Source organism: Engystomops pustulosus, chromosome 5, assembly GCF_040894005.1.
Source record: "Engystomops pustulosus chromosome 5, aEngPut4.maternal, whole genome shotgun sequence".
NCBI lineage: Eukaryota > Metazoa > Chordata > Amphibia > Anura > Leptodactylidae > Engystomops > Engystomops pustulosus.
Genome location: NC_092415.1, coordinates 92,167,262 through 92,187,791, shown reverse-complemented (window position 1 = coordinate 92,187,791; position 20,530 = coordinate 92,167,262). Strand labels below are relative to the sequence as shown.

General features: G+C 39.4%; 1 protein-coding gene across 2 annotated transcripts in view; it reads right to left on the bottom strand.

Annotated features, from left to right (window-relative positions):
- Positions 1–8,372: 8,372 nt before the first annotated feature.
- The window catches only part of BCL2 (BCL2 apoptosis regulator), a 123,199-nt gene continuing 111,041 nt past the window's right edge, over positions 8,373–20,530 (bottom strand). For both annotated transcript variants that reach the window (XM_072152690.1, XM_072152691.1), the window contains exon 3: positions 8,373–16,829. In XM_072152690.1, the coding sequence (XP_072008791.1) occupies positions 16,695–16,829 (135 nt within the window). In that variant the 3' untranslated portion in view covers positions 8,373–16,694. The remainder of the gene's footprint in view (positions 16,830–20,530) is intronic.

The following is a 20,530-nucleotide window of genomic DNA, read 5'->3' as shown; positions in this document are numbered from 1 at the left end:
TTGTGGCAGCAAGTTCCATAGTCTCACTGCACTCCCCATCTACGACCTCTCCCCGATTTACAGGCAATGGCGTAAAACAAGGGTTGTCATCAAAAATACCAGTTACAATTGTTCATCATATGACATACATATCATTGTCTCACACACTAGAAGGTTAATGAGTGACTAGATTTGTTTCTCAGCATTGAAGTCTGTAGTGATGCAGTGGTTTCTCTATGCTTATGCTTATTGTATTACAGGTCACTGTTGGGCAGAGGCACGGTGAGGGAGAGAGCTGAGCAAATTGTCAGAAATGAGGTCTGAAACTGCTTGACCCTCCTAACTTTGGAATATAAGAGGCAGGCAGACTTTTATTTGCTAATAAGTGTGTCTTTTGAGCCCCACAACCCAGCACACATACGCCTCAGCACATAAAAATCAAATTTATTCTCGGATGTCTTCCCCTCCTTCTAGAACATCACCACACTGTACCCCTAAAAGTACTACAGTTACTTACTGTATAATGTTCCCTGTATAACAACACTGGGGCACATTTATTAACGGCCTGATTCACGTTTTCCGTCGGGTATTGGTATTTTTTCCGTTTTGTGTCGAATTCAGCCAGGATTTTGGCGCACGTGATCGGATTTCGGCGCAATCGCGCTGGGTTGCATACGACGGAAATCGGGGGATGTGGCCGTCGGAAAACCCGACAGATTAGTAAAAACCCGTAAATAAAAATTGGTCGCACGTGCCATACTTACATGCACCAGGAAGAGATCAGTGAACTCCAACGCGCCTCGGCAGACCTCGGCACAGCAGCGACACCTGGTGGACATCGGGCGCAGGACCTTCATGAATCGCCGGAAGACCCGAACGCTCGTCGGAGAAGCCGCCGCTGGAATGCAAATGTACTGGGTAAGTAAATGTGCCCCACTGTGTTCCAACATAATATATACTCCTCACAATACAACTGTCCAAATTGTGCCTCTAGCTTATATTTTATAATAAATATTGTGTCCCCTGAATTAATAAAATATTAGTAAAAAACGCTTATTTATATATGGCTAATTAATATATCTACACATGCCCACTTAATTATAATATATACAATCCTCCTAATTTAATTTGAAAAACAAACCCCCTGAATTATGGGTTAAACTGAAATAATTACATTTTATACAGAGCCCTATTCTGAATTCTAAAGAAATTCTATTATTAACAGCACATGACAAATTATTTAATACTTCAGAAAAAAAGTATCTCCCTAAATAATTGATATTATTCCCCAAAAATGAATTGTATATATACACTCACCGGCCACTTTATTAGGTACACCATGCTAGTAACGGGTTGGACCCCCTTTTGCCTTCAGAACTGCCTCAATTCTTCGTGGCATAGATTCAACAAGGTGCTGGAAGCATTCCTCAGAGATTTTGGTCCATATTGACATGATGGCATCACACAGTTGCCGCAGATTTGTCGGCTGCACATCCATGATGCAAATCTCCCGGTCCACCACATCCCAAAGATGCTCTATTGGATTGAGATCTGGTGACTGTGGAGGCCATTTGAGTACAGTGAACTCATTGTCATGTTCAAGAAACCAGTCTGAGATGATTCCAGCTTTATGACATGGCGCATTATCCTGCTGAAAGTAGCCATCAGATGTTGGGTACATTGTGGTCATAAAGGGATGGACATGGTCAGCAACAATACTCAGGAAGGCTGTGGCGTTGCAACGATGCTCAATTGGTACCAAGGGGCCCAAAGAGCGCCAAGAAAATATTCCCCACACCATGACACCACCACCACCAGCCTGAACCGTTGATACAAGGCAGGATGGATCCATGCTTTCATGTTGTTGATGCCAAATTCTGACCCTACCATACGAATGTCGGAGCAGAAATCAAGACTCATCAGACCTGGCAACGTTTTTCCAATCTTCTACTGTCCAATTTCGATGAGCTTGTGCAAATTGTAGCCTCAGTTTCCTGTTCTTAGCTGAAAGGAGTGGCACCCGGTGTGGTCTTCTGCTGCTGTAGCCCATCTGCCTCAAAGTTCGACGTACTGTGCGTTCAGAGATGCTCTTCTGCCTACCTTGGTTGTAACGGGTGGCGATTTGAGTCACTGTTGCCTTTCTATCAGCTCGAACCAGTCTGCCCATTCTCCTCTGACCTCTGGCATCAACAAGGCATTTCCGTCCACAGAACTGCCACACACTGGATGTTTTTTCTTTTTCGGACCATTGTCTGTAAACCCCAGAGATGGTTGTGCGTGAAAATCCCAGTAGATCAGCAGTTTCTGAAATACGCAGACCAGCCCTTCTGGCACCAACAACCATGCCACGTTCAAAGGCACTCAAATCACCTTTCTTCCCCATACTGATGCTCGGTTTGAACTGCAGGAGATTGTCTTGACCATGTGATTGGCTGATTAGAAATTAAGTGTTAACGAGCAGTTGGATAGGTGTACCTAATAAAGTGGCCGGTGAGTGTACACTAGCTGTAACTCTCGGTGTTGCCCGGGATAGTAAATAGCTGCTCTTAGCTACAACATAATAGAATGGGTAAACAAAAAATATTTTATATGTATCTATAGACTGTACGATACTGTCTCTTTCAGTGAGAGCTCAAGTTTTATTTTTGAACAGCTGTTTATAAAATTACATGGTTTCCATGGCAACTGGAACAGTTTTACCTAAGACATTTCTGATAAATCTCCCCTATCTCTGAATCCCTATCCATCTTACCTCACACATAAGCATCTTATACTCATTGCCTATAGTACCCAATCACAACTCAGAGCTCATATTAATGACCTGTGGCAGAACAGCAAACCATCATGGCTCAGCTTCCAACTGCCACAGCAGCAGATAATGGCTTCTGTATATGGTGGTTAATAAGTGGGTTTTGGAAAGCACGGTGCCCCCAATTAATTATATTTTATTAATGAATATTGTATTAAAACCATAATTAGGGATCAATTCATAGTATCATAGTTTATACGGCTGAAAAAAGACACATGTCCATCAAGTTCAACCAAGGAAGGGTAGGGATTAGATGAGGAAGGTATTTAGGCGAAACAATTCTATATAACATAGCTGTCAGTGTTATTTAGGTGTAAAAAGGCATCTAACCCTTCTTGAAGCTCTCTGCTGTCCCTGCTGTGACCAGAGCCTGAGACAGGCTATTCCACATATTGACAGTTCTCATAGTAAAAAAGCCCTGTCTCCTCTGGTGATTAAACCTTGATTTCTTCAAACAGAGACAGTGCCCCCTCGTCTTTTGCTTTAATTTAATCTGAAACAATTTACCACCATATTTTTTTGTATGGACCATTCATATATTTATATAAATTAATCATGTCCCCTCGTAGTCGTCTCTTTTCCAGACTAAATAAACCTAGTTGTTTTACTCTTTCCTCATAACTGAGATCCTCCATACCCCTTATCATTTTTGTGTCTCTACGTTGAACCCTCTCCATTTCCAGGGCATCCTTTTTATGGACCGGTGCCCAGAACTGGACAGCATATTCCAGGTGAGGCCGAACCAATGACTTGTATAGTGGTAATATTACATCCTTATCCCGAGAGTCCATACCACTTTTGATACATGACAAGATCCCACTGGATTTAGAGGCAGCTGATTGACTTTGCATGCTGTTATTCAATTTATGATCAACTAGTGCCCCCAGGTCCTTCTCAACAAGGGACTCTCCCAGTTTTACTCCATCAAGGACATATGTTGCATGTAGATTATTAGCCCCCAGGTACATAACCTTATTCACACTGAACCTCATTTGCCAAGTGGATGACCAAACACTCAATTTGTCCAAGTCACCCTGCAGCCTATGAACATCCTGCATAGACTGTATTACACTACACAGCTTGGTGTCATCTGCAAAAATAGACACAGTGCTATTAATTTCTACCTCTATATCATTAATAAGTAGTGGGCCAAGCACCTGGGGTACACCACTCATAACTGGTGACCATTCTGACTAGGCATCATTTACCACAACGCTCTGGATACGATCCTTCAACCAATTTTCAATCCAATTGCAAATGATTCCTTCCAAACAAAAAGACCTTATTTTTCCCATCAGGGGTCTATGTGGGACAGTGTCAAATGCCTTTGCAAAGTCCAAGAATCCCTGAAGATTTTAGACAGCGGTACAGCAATAACAGAACTGAGTTCTTTAAGAACCATGAGAATTCTTTATGACTCAGAATCATGTCTACATTCAACCAGTCTAGTATATTACAGTATGCATGGCCCGTACTGGCACCACCAGTTTATTTAATTAATTTCTATAGGGGCAATATTATTTATTAGAATCATAGGTTCTGTAGCTTTGTTCTTAAGTTGAATTTGTATGTAAGTCGGAACTATATATTTTAGAATTGTAACCCCGGCCAAATTTTTTTTAGTCTCTGTGACATTTGGATTTTAAAAATGTTGGGTTGTCATAAGAACCAGGATTAACAATAAAGCTTCATTACAGACACCTGTGATAACTGTTATAGCTGTTTATTGTAGCCTAGGGCTAAAGTACAGTAAATTACCAACATCCAGAGGATTGTCTGTAAGTCGGTTGTTCTTAAGTAGGGGACCACCTGTATCCACAAAATGGTCTGTGTTTCATTTGTAGGTCATCTGTATTAGCTGAATAAAGGCTGTGATATGCCGTCACTAGCCTGTCCCATCCCTTGAATGGTCTGCAACATGGACTGCCTGCACCCCAAAGTGTTGTCTGCCATGAAACAGAGCTTTATTTTTAACATACTTTCCTATTCCTATCCTTTTGTTTTCATTATTTGTTCGAGCCTTACATCTAATGAATATAAATAGTTGTTGCACAGTATTAGCTCAGTATTTCTGAAAAGTTACAATGTATTCACATCACTAAATGATCCTCTCACATTATGAGCTGCATCAATTAATCATCCTTGGCATGAACAGTACTAATCCTAAACAGTATGTGAGGATGATCCATTGAGGTCCATTAGTGGTTACATAGTGTGTCCCATTAATTTGAATGGGAGTTATGGCTGGTGCAGCCACATTGACATTAATGGACCTTGATGGATCACATCCACATCTCACAAGCTTGAAACAACCATCCATTCAGATAAAGCTGAAAAGTCTTTGCTAAGCTAATGAACATTAACTCGCAAAAATAGTAAATATTATGGTTCTAAATATAGTAAAATAGCATTTGCCCTTGAAATGAAGAAAATTGTTGAGTAATTTACAGCTCGTGACAGCATGTGTTTGATGAGTAGGAGCCCAGGGACGACTTTTCTTATTTAATTGGACCATTCACTACAGAGTAAGCTAAAACTTGTCATGCTGGGCAGCTCTCTTTGCAGTCATAATGAGCTTCCCATAGTCGCCATCAGCCTCCCATTTAGCCTCTCTCCCCCTACAATCCCAAACCTCATGTCAAACCTCATGATTTAATCAAATGCATTTGTGGGGTAAAAATAAATAGTCTTTTGACAATGATTTGACACTACCTCATATGCATACTTAAATGGAAAAACAGCGCTGCAGTGAATGGTGTTAATGGAATGAAATGTTCTGAAAGCTTAATGAATGCCTAAATATTCTGATCTTGACATTTTATGTCAATACAAACCAACAGTATATTATATCAGCCACTTTACCATTAATCAAAGGACAGACTTCTCAAGGTAGATAGAACAGTCTTAACTCATTACTATTCAGAAAATAACTTGGCATCTACAAGGATGTTACATTGTGTGTACAGTCAGCATTTTTTCATTCACCAGAAGATTGGAATGAAAGTGTAAACACAGAGTCACTTATTGTTCTAAGACATGAAACAGTACGTTTGGATTTAAAGTGTAACTCCGATATTATACTGATTTTGTGTTATCGCGCCACAAGGCCATAATACTGTGCAGCACTACAGTCGGGCAAAGGTTCCGCAGGCACGGCACCGTCGCAGCTGTAACAATAGTGGAGGGAGCCGCAAGGTGAATGCTGATTCACCTTTATGCCGCCCCCTTAAGCACTCATTCTCATCTTGCTTCATGGCAGATGCAGCGCTAAATGTGGAGTAGTAGTAGTGTGGAGGAAGGAGTAGTCATGTGAAGGAGTAGTAGTTGTGTGGAAGAGTAGTAGTCGTGCGGGGGAATAGTAGTCGTGCGGAGCAGTAGAAGTAATGCGGAAGAGTAGTAGTCATGTGGAAGAGTAGTAGTGATGTGGAGGAGGAGTCATGCGGAGGAGTAGTCATGCGGAGGACTGCAGAGTTTGTGCACTACCCCCCCCCCCCATCTCCCATTTTCAGGTTAGGTAACATCATGGCCCATAAAACCTACACAGCATTGAAGCCGTATAGTTATATTGCCTCCGATACGGAGTCTGCTAGTGGGGATGAGTGTCCATTTTAATTGTCCACCTCATCATCCCAAAGTGACCCTGAGGAACCCCCGATAAGGTGCCTTCGGACTAGTGCTGAACAAGTGTCCAGGAGTTCTCCTGAAGTACCTGGGGCTTCTGATCACACATGGGTGACCCCCAATAACTATGCCCTTCAGGTCCCTGATTTTACGGCCAGTCTTGGCAGAGACATGGCAGAGATCAGACCAGTGGACTTTGTTGTTTTTTTTTGTTTTTTTTTTCACAGAGATATGTTAAAGTGTTGAAAAGTATGTTAAGGGCTGAGCCTTAACATACAAAATGCTACAGCCTTAATGGGGTAGTTACTTGATATTGATATTGAATTGATATTGTTTGTGTTATACAATTTTCCAATATACTTTCTGTATCAATTCCTCAATGTTTTTTAGATCTCTGCTTTCGGTCCTTCTATAGAAAGCTTCTAAGCTTACTTTCGGTGGATATAATCTGTCCATGGTGATGTGATGGACACACAGGTGCATGAGCTGTTATTATCACTGAGAGTAATAGGAGTTGTGTGATAATAATGGTTCGTGCACCTGTGTGTCCATCACATCACCATGGACAGGTTATATCCACTGGAAGGAAACTTACAAGCTTTCAATAGAAGTAAAGCAAGCAGAGATCTAGAAAACCACAAGCAATTGATATAGAAAGTATATTGAAAAATTGTATGACTATTCATTATACAAATAATATCAATGATTTACTGAAAGTGGCCAACCCCTTTAAGGGGTTAAGCGAACAGTAGGTGTGGTGTGAGCACTGAGCCTTTACAGCTCCTTGCTGTGCGGAAAATGTCCAAAGAGCAGAATGTGGGGCAACAGTTGCAAAAACGTGAGGGGTAAAGAGGAAGACCGAGAAAGTTCTGCAGAATCACAGACTGATGGAGGGACTGATATGGAAGAGGAGAGATCTTGTACTTCATTGTTCTGTGTAGCAGAATTCTGCATCCACAGCACTGAACACACTCAGCTTTTTTAGTCCTCTCAACTGCATACAGAGAAAAGGGTCACATGATCTCCTCCTCCTTCCTGTGTGAGCAGGGAGCAGCAGCCCCTTCCCTTTTAGTCTGTATCTCTAAACATTCTACAGAACAATGAGACATAAGCAAAGACTGGAGACACAGCTACAGTAGGACCCATGTTAAATTGAGGACCATAGCAGAGAAACTGCTTGACATAGGCAAAGTTGTTTTACAACTCAAGAACTGCTTGAATCCTGGTAAAGGCCATTTCATGCAGCACAGTTCCAAGACATGAAACTCAGGGAAACACGCAATCTGTGATCATAGTTCATGCAAAGTCCTGTATCAGAGAATGACCACACTGCAGGGATTGCAATCCAAGGAGGAATCCATGATGCAAGGAATCCCTGCTTTTCCCCGCTAAGCATCAAGACCAGCGCTATTACTGTATCGCCACTGCCATTTAGCAGGAGAATCAGCGATTCCTTGCATTAAATATCCATATTATGCAATGAATCCCATCCCAGCAGTGTGGTCAGCCAGTGACACAGGACCCTGCACATTTTGTGCTCATGGTTTGATCATGAAGTTTGTGCTTTTGCCCTCAGCCTGAGTTGGCTGGAATGACAGTGTTCAACTAAACTCTGAATGATTGTATATTAAGCAAAGTTGGGTCCAGGCTGGTAAATTAGGCTAACCAAGTTTCACAGATTGGAGGATATTTATCATATGCTGGCGCTTATGGCTCTGGCCTCCAGATAGAGGGCGATTTGTGGTGGCGGACAAAGGTTTGCAGGCCATAGCTAGTACCCTCCTCTGCCCCACTCGCCCACCTTCATCCACATCCATTTGGCATGGAGATGGCATGAAGGGGAAATAATGAAAGTGACTGGTGGTTCGCATGTAATTGCAATAATTTCATTACTGTTTTATCAAAGCCTTCCTAATGTTTCTATATACTCTAAAACTTTGAAAAAACGAAACATACTCAGTGATGTGATCAAACACAATTTTAATGAAATATTTGTCATTTTAAAACGGACAGTGTACTCAAAACAAAATCTACATATTGCTTAAAGGTCTCAAAGCAAATAATGTCATAAATCTGGCTTTACAGTAAAGATGCAAACAAAAGCTACGTTACACATACATTACAAAAAATATATAAATATGTACACACAAATAGAGATACACGTGATAATACAATGTTACAGTATGTTAGTGATGACAAGAAGATATACAATGACTACAGATCTGGTTACTACACGTACATCTGAACTGCACATTCCTTGCCCTGTAAAGTATGACATTTATTCCGATCTCTCTATGTAAGGCACACAACCTGATAAAGGCACTGGCATTGAAAGGGGGTGGGTTGTTTATTTAGTACTTTCTCTGCCTGCTTTTTACTTTGCATTGCAAATGTTATCCTTTTAGCGACTTAATATAATCATCATGATTAAAATTAAATGTGATCTTGTTCCCCCCCTGGAAATCCGTTCTGGTTGAGGGGTACTCAATGACTGAGGAGACAATGAAGCAGAAAGAGTCATGTCATGCTGTTATGTTGGAACAATGGTCTCGACTGTATAGGACGGGCTCAAGCATCTACAAGCTCTGGAGGAAAGTCACCTAGACAGGAGGTCATGTGCAATCCTGGCTAAGATGTTGCCATAATAGCATGCACATTAGGTATATTAAATGAGTAATGCTAAACTTAACTTCCTGTGTCTATATTATATACAGGTGGTCCCCTACTTAAGGACACCCGACTTACAGACAAAACGTAGATAAAGACGGACCCCTCTGCCCATTGTGACCTCTGGTGAAGTACTTTGGATGCTTGACTATAGTCCCAGCCTACAATGATCAGCTGTAAGGTGCCTGTAATGAAGCTTTATTGATAATCCTTGGTCCATTACAGCAAAAAATTTTGAAACTCCGATTGTCACTGGGGCAAAAAAATTTTTTGACTGAATCTACAATTATAAAATATACAGTTTTGAATTACATTAATTAATTAATTAAATTCAACTTAAGAACAAACCTATGCACCATATATAGTGTGTAACATGGGGACTGCCTGTATATGGTTACACAAACCAGGCTTGGGATAAATAATTATATATTTGTACCATATATGTAAACCAACTGTTGTGATATAGAAGGTATTTAGAGTCACACATATTTGAGTTGCTGACACATTCTGTCTTCATTTTAAAATATTAATTTGTCTTCTCTTAAAAGCCAGTTTTGACCATGCTAAGTTGCAGACAGTGTTACTGGCCGTGTGGATCCGTAACTTTGTGTGTGTTATTGGTAGCAGCGGTATTTGGAGTCCTCTGGTGTGTTAGATCTCTTTGCTGAATACAACATGTTCCATCCCCTCTGCTATGAGTCACTGTTCAAGCAGGATTCATTTTGAATACTAATAAATTAATCAGGGGGAGAGGCTGTGTTGAGTTCAGTAAAGATATTTCACACACAAATGAACCAAGTCAAGCTGTAATCCTGGAATATAAAAGCATTTTTCAAAAGGTATTTTTACACTTATCCCCAGGGTTGCTACCTGCAATTTTACATGGTGAAAGATGAAAATTTCTTTTTAAAGGGTTACTGAGATGGCCATGTGTGGCCCAGGCAAACTGGCCCTTGTAATGTGCATATTTACTGTTTTGATAGTGCCTCAGTGATTTATATTGTGGAAAATTATGTATCAAACTTAATGCTATAAAACAGTATAAACATTAAGTCTGCGGTGACTGTGATGCAGTGAGTTTGGCAAATCCTACCCAAATTCGGTGAATCCATAACACATGGCTGTCTGAATAAACCCTATTATATCAATTAGTCTCGTTTTAAAAGTTTTGATTTTTTTGCAGTAAGGGATCACAACTACATATTTGCAGAATCGTGTCTTGAGTGAAATGATAGAAAGATGGGATACAAACCTTACATGAGTCTGCATTCACTTTAAAAGGAAGTTACTGTTCTGTTCCCTTTTAGAGTGGTCAGTATGGGTTACACATGATATTTTAAAATTATTCTATAAAGTAACACTATGATGATACCTAATTAATATATTTAAAAAAAAATATATATATATATATTTCCTTTGCTTACTCAACAAAAAACATTTTTTACATTGACACAGAGCTATGCAGTGTCTCTTAATTTCAGTCACATCTTTTTATATCGAGACATGAACTTGTTAATTTACTTTCTGCTTCACTGTCTACAATTTCACCCTCTCCCAAATAGAGAGCCAGTGTTGGGTGTCTAGCATATGGCAGGAGAAATAGTGAATATACATCAATACCAAGTCCTACTACTACTGTACCTTTGTCAGTTAAGAATAAACTTCAATATCACATTTCTCTGAAATAATAAGTTTAGACAGCAGGGCCTGTGATGCACCACTGAAGACATATGATAGAAAATGAAGATGTTACAAAACATCGGACAAAGCAGCGGACAAGGATACACCACATACCTTCATGGTTCAAAGCAAGTGAATGATTAATAAAATCAGTACATATGAATATAAGAGGTTAACTAAACCAGAAAATTACACTTTATTAGAAAGTGATAATATCGTTATATACTGTAACATACATGTTTCATGTTAACTACATTATGTATAGAAAGGCAACCAGCCCATGCTGTGAGGCTTATGGTTGCTCGAAGAGCGTGGTTTGTTCAGGCATAACAGCACTCCTGGATAGCATTATTCCATTGTATGGTAAGGGTGCTGAGAACATGTGATCCAGAGCCTGGCAGTGAATTAGGACACTTATCTTATTGCGTGTCAGACAGCCAGTTGCTAGAGTCCATGTTCAGCAAATAATCATTAAATGTAACTAAGGCAGCTTCTATATACCAATGACTAGTCATTCCATAGTGTGTGTATCTGCTCTATGAATGAACCATATATGAGCTGCCAGAAGCCCTTTTAATACTGCCTCTACATTAGTGATCATTCCAGGCAGCTGGCAAGATATTAAACCTTAACAAATATAACATAAAAATGAGAAGGTTTTACCAATGGGTATGCAGTCCATTGACAGACTTTCCCATAGTGGACAGTACCCTACTCAAAGTAAAATTTCACTATCCCTTGCATTTATATTTTGGGTGAGACAACCCCAGTGTTAATGTGCCAGGGGAAGCTTATAAAGGAGGATGTCAGGTCTCAGATCTGCTGAAACATTGATTCCAAAAGGGGTGTATAACCGTAGTTGTCATTTCACCAAATTATGAATATTTGCACAGTCCACTGCTGGAAGAGAGCAGTTACCTTAGGGCAGTGATGGCAAACCTTTTAGAGACCGAGTGCCCAAACAACAACCAATATCCACTTATTTACTGTGAAGTGCCAACTTGGCATTTTAAGCAGTAACTCACTGTAACCAGTTCTTCCACATCTTTTAATTGTATCGGCCGCCTGAGGCCACCAACACAGTTGAAAGAAGGAGGGCAAATTCAGACCATCATTGTAGCTTCTCTCCAAGGTCTCTCTGTACAGGAAGGATGGTTTGTCCCACACGATGACCTCCAAAGATCTTCTGTCAAAACTTTTTCATTTTTCCCGTAGTTCCAAATTGTCAATAAAGTGTCGCTTTAAAATAGCGCTGAGAGCAGTTGCCTGTGAATGCAGGAAGTTTGGTGGATTTGGTCCTGTTTGGTGAACTCTGTCCTGGAGCAATTGCCTGAGTGCCCACAGAAAGGGCTCTGAGTGCCACCTCTGGCACCCGTGCATAGGTTCGCCACCACTGCCTTAGGGGTTGGGTACAGAACCCAAAAGATCAGCTGTTCTCAGGGACACCTGCTTTTTAAGAGAAGGCTGCCTTATATAGAGAACCTCTTAAAAATATAATAGAGTGCAGTAACTAAAATGTACAATGCATATAGAACTCAATATAATAATTTTGAGATAATGATCAGGATAACTCCTGAACAAAATGACTGCTTTGCATGTGCCACAACAAAGTCATATACTTCATATAATCAATTTAACAGCTTTATTAAGCCGTTCTCCAAAAATATACATCAATATAAAATCAAAATTATATTGGCAGTTTAGCAGCACAGTTTACTAATTTTTAGCTACAGTATATAAAATGTAACAAAATAAAGAATACTCTGATATTAAAATCACCAACAGATAAATAACTCTCTTAAGTTAATAGACACTGATGTGAGCAAACCACTGGGGCCGTCAAGAGGCTGCAGCCTTGGACAAGGGACGGCAGCCGAGTGATAGTTGTGTTCTTTGTAAGGGAGCGTATGGTAGCATCAGTGCAAAGAGAGAGAATATCATTTGTTACTCACAAATTATGTGTAAACTGAACTACATAAATAAAATTTAGAAGGATAAATATGCAACCTCATGTTACCACAAATCCACATATCTACCCAAAAGGATATATCTCAGAGGTTACTGTTAAATGGTGTTTTTATGTATGAAGTTATGTAATAAAAATCATCAAAGGATTCATCTCTTCACAAGACAAACTCTAAAACCTCTCTGTTCTTGCATCATGTACAGCGGTTAGTTTGCACACAATGGACATGGGGTAGCTGCTGGGTGATAAAACATCTGGCTATCCTTAAGCTCCTTGCTATTCTACACCAAACATTATTACTATGGAAGAAGGGGAAACTTTTCTTTTTTGAGAATCCAGTGGTATCTGTTATTGGAGTTTGTCTATGGACAACCTAGATGGGTTAAACCTTCTACAACCCTACACTTTGCTGACTTTATACAAAAAACGGATTTGGCTTAACATTTACTTTAAATACAGATTTATAAGTTCTGCCAAACTAATGTGCTTATAAATACTCACATTGTCTCACATCTTACCATGGAGCCCAATTATTGTAAATTTCACCTTGGCCAATGACAAGTTAAATAAATAAACATATGAAGGACTGAATGAAAATTAAAAGGACTGTCAACAGCTAGATACTCACTGTTGCAGAAAAGGGGTAAGTACCAGTGTGTGGGTTGTGGTTACATTTCAGTTACATACACAGATCTTTCAGATGTAAGATCTGTAGAAAACTGCAATCAAAAAGGATTACGGTAATTGCTATCCCAATATTTTCTGTCTTCTTCCTAACAGTAAAAACTAAGAAACATTGACCTGGACCAACAGTATTTACACTTCATTTTCATACCTTCACGGAACACCAAATTCAATTACAATATAGAAAATAAAAAGTTACAATAAAAAATAAAGAAATGTAATACATTTAATGAATTTTTGGAACAATCAAAAGCAATATAAAACGCTGAGATGCACACCGGTAGTAAGCAGCATTTCTTCTACATGGCTAAGACAATGTCCATTACATTTCTAGGTTGCTATACTTACAATGCCAACACCATCACAACATTAGTACATGCTTGTAGGGGCTGTGTGGTACAAAGTTATGGTGCTCTCTTCACTACTGCATGCCAATGTTATTCTTCAATCAAAACCTTGGAAACATTGCAACTTTTGGCTACTACATAGTACAGAGATAGCATGCACAAACACTGAGCCCCACTCTTACCTGTGGTTACCGTTAGTATAACAGAAAGATACAACAAGAAAACGTTAAGTGGTGTTTGGTCATGCACATGTAAATCTGTGTCGATCTATTATTTATTTAGCCAAATAGATCACACAACACCTTTATAAAGTGAACTACTGGTGATTCTCCATAGTACAGAGAAAGGAACACAATAACCGTTTGGTGTAACCAGTATCACGAGTAACAGTAAATTTAATGTACATGGTTAACTTATCAATGTACATGTTTCAGTTACTCATCCTTATTGCTTTGTTTTCATTTTTGGTTAAATCTCGCAGGTGAATACATTCTATTTGTATAAGAGATGGACTTAGGATGAAAATATATTAATATCATCATTGTGAGTGCTAGTTTGACTTCAGGATTACATAAATGAAATTTTTTTCGACCCTACTACAAGGAAGGTCCCAACTAAAGACTTATAACAAAAATATGCTTCTTTTCTTAAAAAAATATATATGTATACTAGTTTTGGAAATAAAAAATAGTATGCTTCAGAGTAAAATAAGTAAGGGCTTCTATTAGGACAAGACTCTTAATAGTACGAGATATTAGTAGACTCAATTGTTGTCTTTTACCAACAAGTGACACCATAGAGAGACAACTACTGTCTGCCCAAATGTACAAGTTTCTCTGCAAGTTACAAATATGAAAACAGAACACAGTACAGCAAATTTAACAGCATTTTATGGGGGTAGAAGTTTGCAGCAAACCCAAGGAACCAATCACTAGTAGCATTGACCCGTCTAGTGCATGTCTGGCAAATAAACACCAGGACTGTAACTGATTGGTCAATGTGATTTTGTTTGATTTCTCCATCTACATACAATGCTGTTAAAAGAGCTACTTTTTTTTAACATTTACAATTCAGACTTCAATGTGATCTAATACGATCACCTTAACCCTTAGAAACCACACAAATACATACAGTCGACTGTCAATATCTGCACACCGTATGTGTACTGTGGAGCATAGAATTAAGTTATTTCAGGAAAACTAATGAAGAAGGCCTGCATACACTGAGATATATAGGCATAATGCAGAATACAAGCCTTTAAGTATACTGTACCGTAGTATGTAGGAAATATACAACTTGCACTACTGGAAATCTGCCTAAAGGGGCACTATCATGACTAAGCCTTTTAATAGGGGTTCTCAAAGCGAGGGGTCATAAACCATTGAAGCTAATGGTTTTAAACCCTTTATTAAGTCAAAAATGTCTTCTAAACAAGATTGGACAACCCCTTGAAGAACTTCCATGATGGGACAGCAAGCCAAGAGATGAATTAAATAGTATAGACTTACTATAGATGCAGTCTGATTCAAGTGCCACTTTTTCTTATAAATTATTATTTGGTATCCAAAGACACCTCACTTTCCTAAAATGTTTGAAGCATAGAAGTTGCAGGTCACTTTCCAAAATATTTGCTTCTATTCTTTTGACTTTTAAAAAAATTGATTTATGACCAAGAAAACCTGATCTCTTGCTGCCCTGTTTGAGTAATTAGAAGTGAGATACTATATGTCCCTCATATTTAAACATTTTGAAGGTGCATCTTGACAGTACATTTACTGTAGGTGCAGTGCACATGCTGTAACCTAAATAAGTGCAATTCTTAACACTTCGTTATGATAGTGCCTCTTTAAAGCATAAGGTGCAGTTAATGTATGTATAGCTAGCTAGTCCCAGTCAAAAGCATTACACCTGGACACTACATCAGGATCTGCATCATAATGTTTTGCATTTTAGTTGCAACGTTCAGCTATTTAGCAACTAAGAACCTAAAGAAACAGTAGTTCTAACCAAGCATTTATAAAGAGGAAATTAGTCACTATTTTTAACAAAATTTAAAACGAAATGGCATATGGAAGCTAGAGCCCTATTTTTGTTTGGTTGCCAGATTAGACTTGTTTAACCAAAATATAAACTGGCCACTCATACAACACAGCATTCCATATGTGACAAGCAATAGGGTCACTGTCAAATTTTGCCTCAAGCACTCATGCTCACACAACATATACCAACGATGGCAATTTCAGAACGGTCCTTACATGAGCTTGGAATCTTTGGACTTTGAATATTCCATGTTACCCTATGATGTGTAACAAGCCAGTACCGTACATAAATTAAATGCAATGCACTGTCTGTTTCCATGATGGTGCAAGATAAATGCATTCATAAGACCTGAAGAAAAGTTAATATCAACTGGTTCCAGAAAACCAACTCAGTACTGAAGAATACTACATCATAAATGGGGGTATGTTTCATTGCAAAATCTTTCTTTTCATTCAAAGCTGCCAGTTATTAACTACTAGAAGGAATATTAATATAAAGAAAGCACAGAAGCCAATATTACCTTATAAAGTCTGGATAGACACAATTTAAATGACAAAATGTGCTTAAATGATGGTAAAACAACCAATAATCGGGCAACCAAACTTTATATATAAAGTTGACAATGGGATCTTGGATGTGAAACTACTGTAACTATCTAAAAAAAAATTACACAAAGAAACCCTTTAAGTGCTACATGTAATGGTCAGGATGGTGAGGCATAGCTTAAAATCCCCCCCAAAAAAACTTTAATAAATAAATCTATTATAAAAAAGGAAACAACTCTAGAATAAAGAAATAAACCTCCTTTGGCAGTTATAGCTGATATATGACAGTTGGTCCATAAGCCATACAGATCGGTCCTTTTTAAGTGATCGTGTCAAATGAACGTCCTCTAAGATGATCACTTGTTTCCCAAGTATGCTCCTAAAGTGATGCAGGCTCCAATGACAGCAATACTTAGGATGGTCTTGATGGAGGGCCACATTGGGTCGAATGGAGGACGAACACTGTTGCCGTATAGTTCAACAAAGGCCTCCTGAAAAATAAGAAAACATAGAATTGAAAAATAACCATACAATGTTATTAACTAAACAGCACATGTTAGAACAATGGGGGATATTTACTGTATGATAGCCCCGCCTCTGTATTTTCGCAGCACAAAGAGGCTTCAGCCTCTTGATGTAGCGGGCAGGGTGCTGCACAGAGTTTATTGCACGCCACACCCTGCATGGTGTAGAAATAAACGCAGCCAGCGATTTATCACATGTGAAAGGTCGCTGGCAGCAGCGAGTGCACATGCGCGGGGCGGCCGCGCCCTCTGCTCTAACATTTGCGATTATTTCAGAGCTTCCATGCCACTGACATGGCGCAGAGGCCCTGATAAATATGCCCCAATGTCTTTATTGAAACTAGGCGCACACATGTATCTTATGTCCATCTCCAGTTGTTTTAAACCTTAGTTAGAAACAATTGATGACTTATTTCAGACACAAATACTGGGAGAAATCTGGAATTAGATCTGATTTACAAAATGACAAAATCAACGTATAAAAAATATTAGGATAAATTCTGGCATCAATTTGCTTCCTGTGTTTCTGTACTAAACCAGAAGGAAATTACTGGACATATGTGAATTCTGTTTAAAGAGTCCCTTCATAAATCAATAGCACAAGTGTTTGTATTGATCATTTCTTAACTCACAATTAACATAACTCACAATTACTCACAGAGGAACATCTGATCCATACTGTTTAACCCATAAAACCCTGTGGTCAGTATTGCATCTAAATGCCCTCCAGGTGAGGTGTCTAATCTGACAATTTATATACCGTATATACTCGAGTATAAGCCGAGACCCCTAATTTTACCACAGAAAACTGGGAAAACCTATTGACTCGAGTATAAGCCGAGGGTGTAGTATACAGCCAGCCAGCCCCCGTGTAGTATACAGCCAGCCCCACGTAGCATACAGCCTGCCCCCATGTAGTATACAGCCTGCCCCCATGTAGTATACAGCCTGTCCCCATGTACTATACAGCCTGTCCCCATGTAGTATACAGCCTGCCCTCATGTAGTATACAGCCTGCCCCCATGTAGTATACAGCCTGTCCCCATGTAGTATACAGCCTGTCCCCATGTAGTATACAGCCTGTCCTCATGTAGTATACAGCCTGCCCCATGTAGTATACAGCCTGCCCCATGTAGTATACAGCCTGCCCCCATGTAGTATACAGCCTGGCCCCATGTACTATACAGCCTGGCCCCCGTGTAGCGTACAGCCTGCCCCCGTGTAGCGTACAGCCTGCCCCCGTGTAGCGTACAGCCTGCCCCCGTGTAGCGTACAGCCTGCCCCCGTGTAGCGTACAGCCTGCCCCCGTGTAGCGTACAGCCTGCCCCCCGTGTAGCGTACAGCCTGCCCCCCGTGTAGCATACAGCCTGCCCCCCGTGTAGCATACAGCCTGCCCCCCGTGTAGCATACAGCCTGCCCCCCGTGTAGCATACAGCCTGCCTCCGCATAGCATACAGATTTAAAAAATAAACTTAATACTCACCCTCCGGTGTCCCCAATGTTCGTTGCGGCTCCCAGCGGCTCCCGATCCCCATTGCGGCTCCCGGCGGCTTCTTCACTCTTCTGTCTTCTATCTTCTCTAGCCGGCAGAGTCGCGTCCATCACAGTGTGCGACAGCCGTCACGCGTCTCTGCGGGCTAGAGAAGACAGAAGAGGATACACGGGGAGCCGCCGAGAGCCGCGACAGGGATCGGGAACACCGGAGGGTGAGTATTAAGCTTTTTTTAAATCATTGACTCGTGTATAAGCCGAGGGGAGGTTTTTCAGCACATTTTTTGTGCTGAAGAACTCGGCTTATACACAAGTATATACGGTAATTAAATGTAATATAGAAGTATTTCACTGTCTTATACAAGGAATCAAATGATTGCATGTACCAGTCCCATAGTGGGATAAAAAAAAATTGTAAAAATAAAGCGTATGAAAGAAAATATAAAATTATATACATATATATTATATCTAAAAAAAAAATAAACCAAAAGGGAAAGGAAGGAAATGGCACAGAAACAAATTTTGGGATTTTATTATGCAAAGCTCGGAAATCTTAAAAATTATATAAACATGGCAACATTTTTCATGGAAAAAAGTCAATAACAGCATTGCTGTTCTTTCTCATTTCTCCTCAGAAAAAGTTTAAAAAATGTATTCAATAAAATGTATTCATATGCCTTAAATAATCTTGAAGACAAGATTATTAAATATACTCAGGATAACAAAATAACACACATTCTCTAATTCAATGTTATTAACAAAAATACAGCATTTCACAGATATAATTCCAACCTTCCTCTATCAGTCCTGCCCTGGGATCCAACCGTAAATCATCTGACTATGGTCGGGCAGGGCAGAATCTTCTCATCAATAGCTTCTCTTGTCTGCACAATGCAGTATGATTTCTTCCCCTCCCCCCTGCATTACAAGACTAGCTCACACACAGACACTTCCTGCTGACAAGCAGCGTGCAAAGACAGTGTGTTAAAGCTGCAGAGCTCTGACCTGTCTCATCTCTCTTTTTCTATGTGTCAGATACCAGTGAATGTTTACAAACTAAATGAAAGTGTAGATAAAACCTGTACCCTGATGATAAAAGCACATTGTTAGCACACAGCATCTCATATCACAGAGGAATCATGAAGTGTCTTAGAATGTCTCTGCACACACTCTGGAATTTTACACTGCTGAGTTATAGGAGCCAAAACATCAATAAAACTAAGTAAAGTAAGGGGGTTAAAATTAACTTTATTGTGTAAAAATCACTAGGGGATTCAAATTTGAGAACTTTTATGGTCAAACCCCTTTAGGCTGGTGCTTTTAAAATTACAATTTGTCATGCGAGAATTAAGTTTGAATGTGGCTACATTGGTGGAAAAATAAAAATGTTACCTCTTGGCATGCAACAAGGGTTCATTGCAAAAAAATAAAATAAAAATGGTTTGGTCAATAAGGCTGGTTACTTCAGGGTTCACAAAGATTTGAACGGTTTTCTGCAACATTGTAAATGCAGCAATGGCAAAAAAACACTTTAGAGCAACATCCACATGTGGCACAAATGGAGTGAAAAAAATCTGCTGAATGGGCTCCTTAAAACTTTGTTCAAATATACTGTACCAAACTCTGTTGGAGATGTTCAGTGCTGAATTTTCTTTTGGTAGAAAAATATCATTGATCTCTTGTTTCCAATGAAATATTTATGGATTTTCACAGCAAACTAATTTAGTTTTGTAGACCACAAAGCAACCACCAATAAGTAAGAGTAGAGAAATAACACGATTGTATTTCTGTTTTCACCTAGGTTTTCCCCCCTCCTCATAGTATCTTTGTCGGATTAATAAACATTTGTTTTCAGCTCTTTGTGTATCATACTCCGTTAAAGCGACTGAAAATAGATCTTGATCCAAAATGATCCTTAGACCTCATTATGAATATGAATAAAATTCTCAAAGCAGATGACATATTTGGGTTTATAACTGAGGAAGCTTCAGTATAAAAGAAATGCATTCATCATTATTCTATAAGTAAGGTATCACTGGCATAGTATAACTAAACCATTGCCACTAGATTTCAAATACTTAGGCTTTGGCCTTTATCCTAACATTACCACCAGAGGGCATAGGAAAGCTGTCACACGACCATAGATTGGACTACATAGGTAAAAAAGAAATCATAAT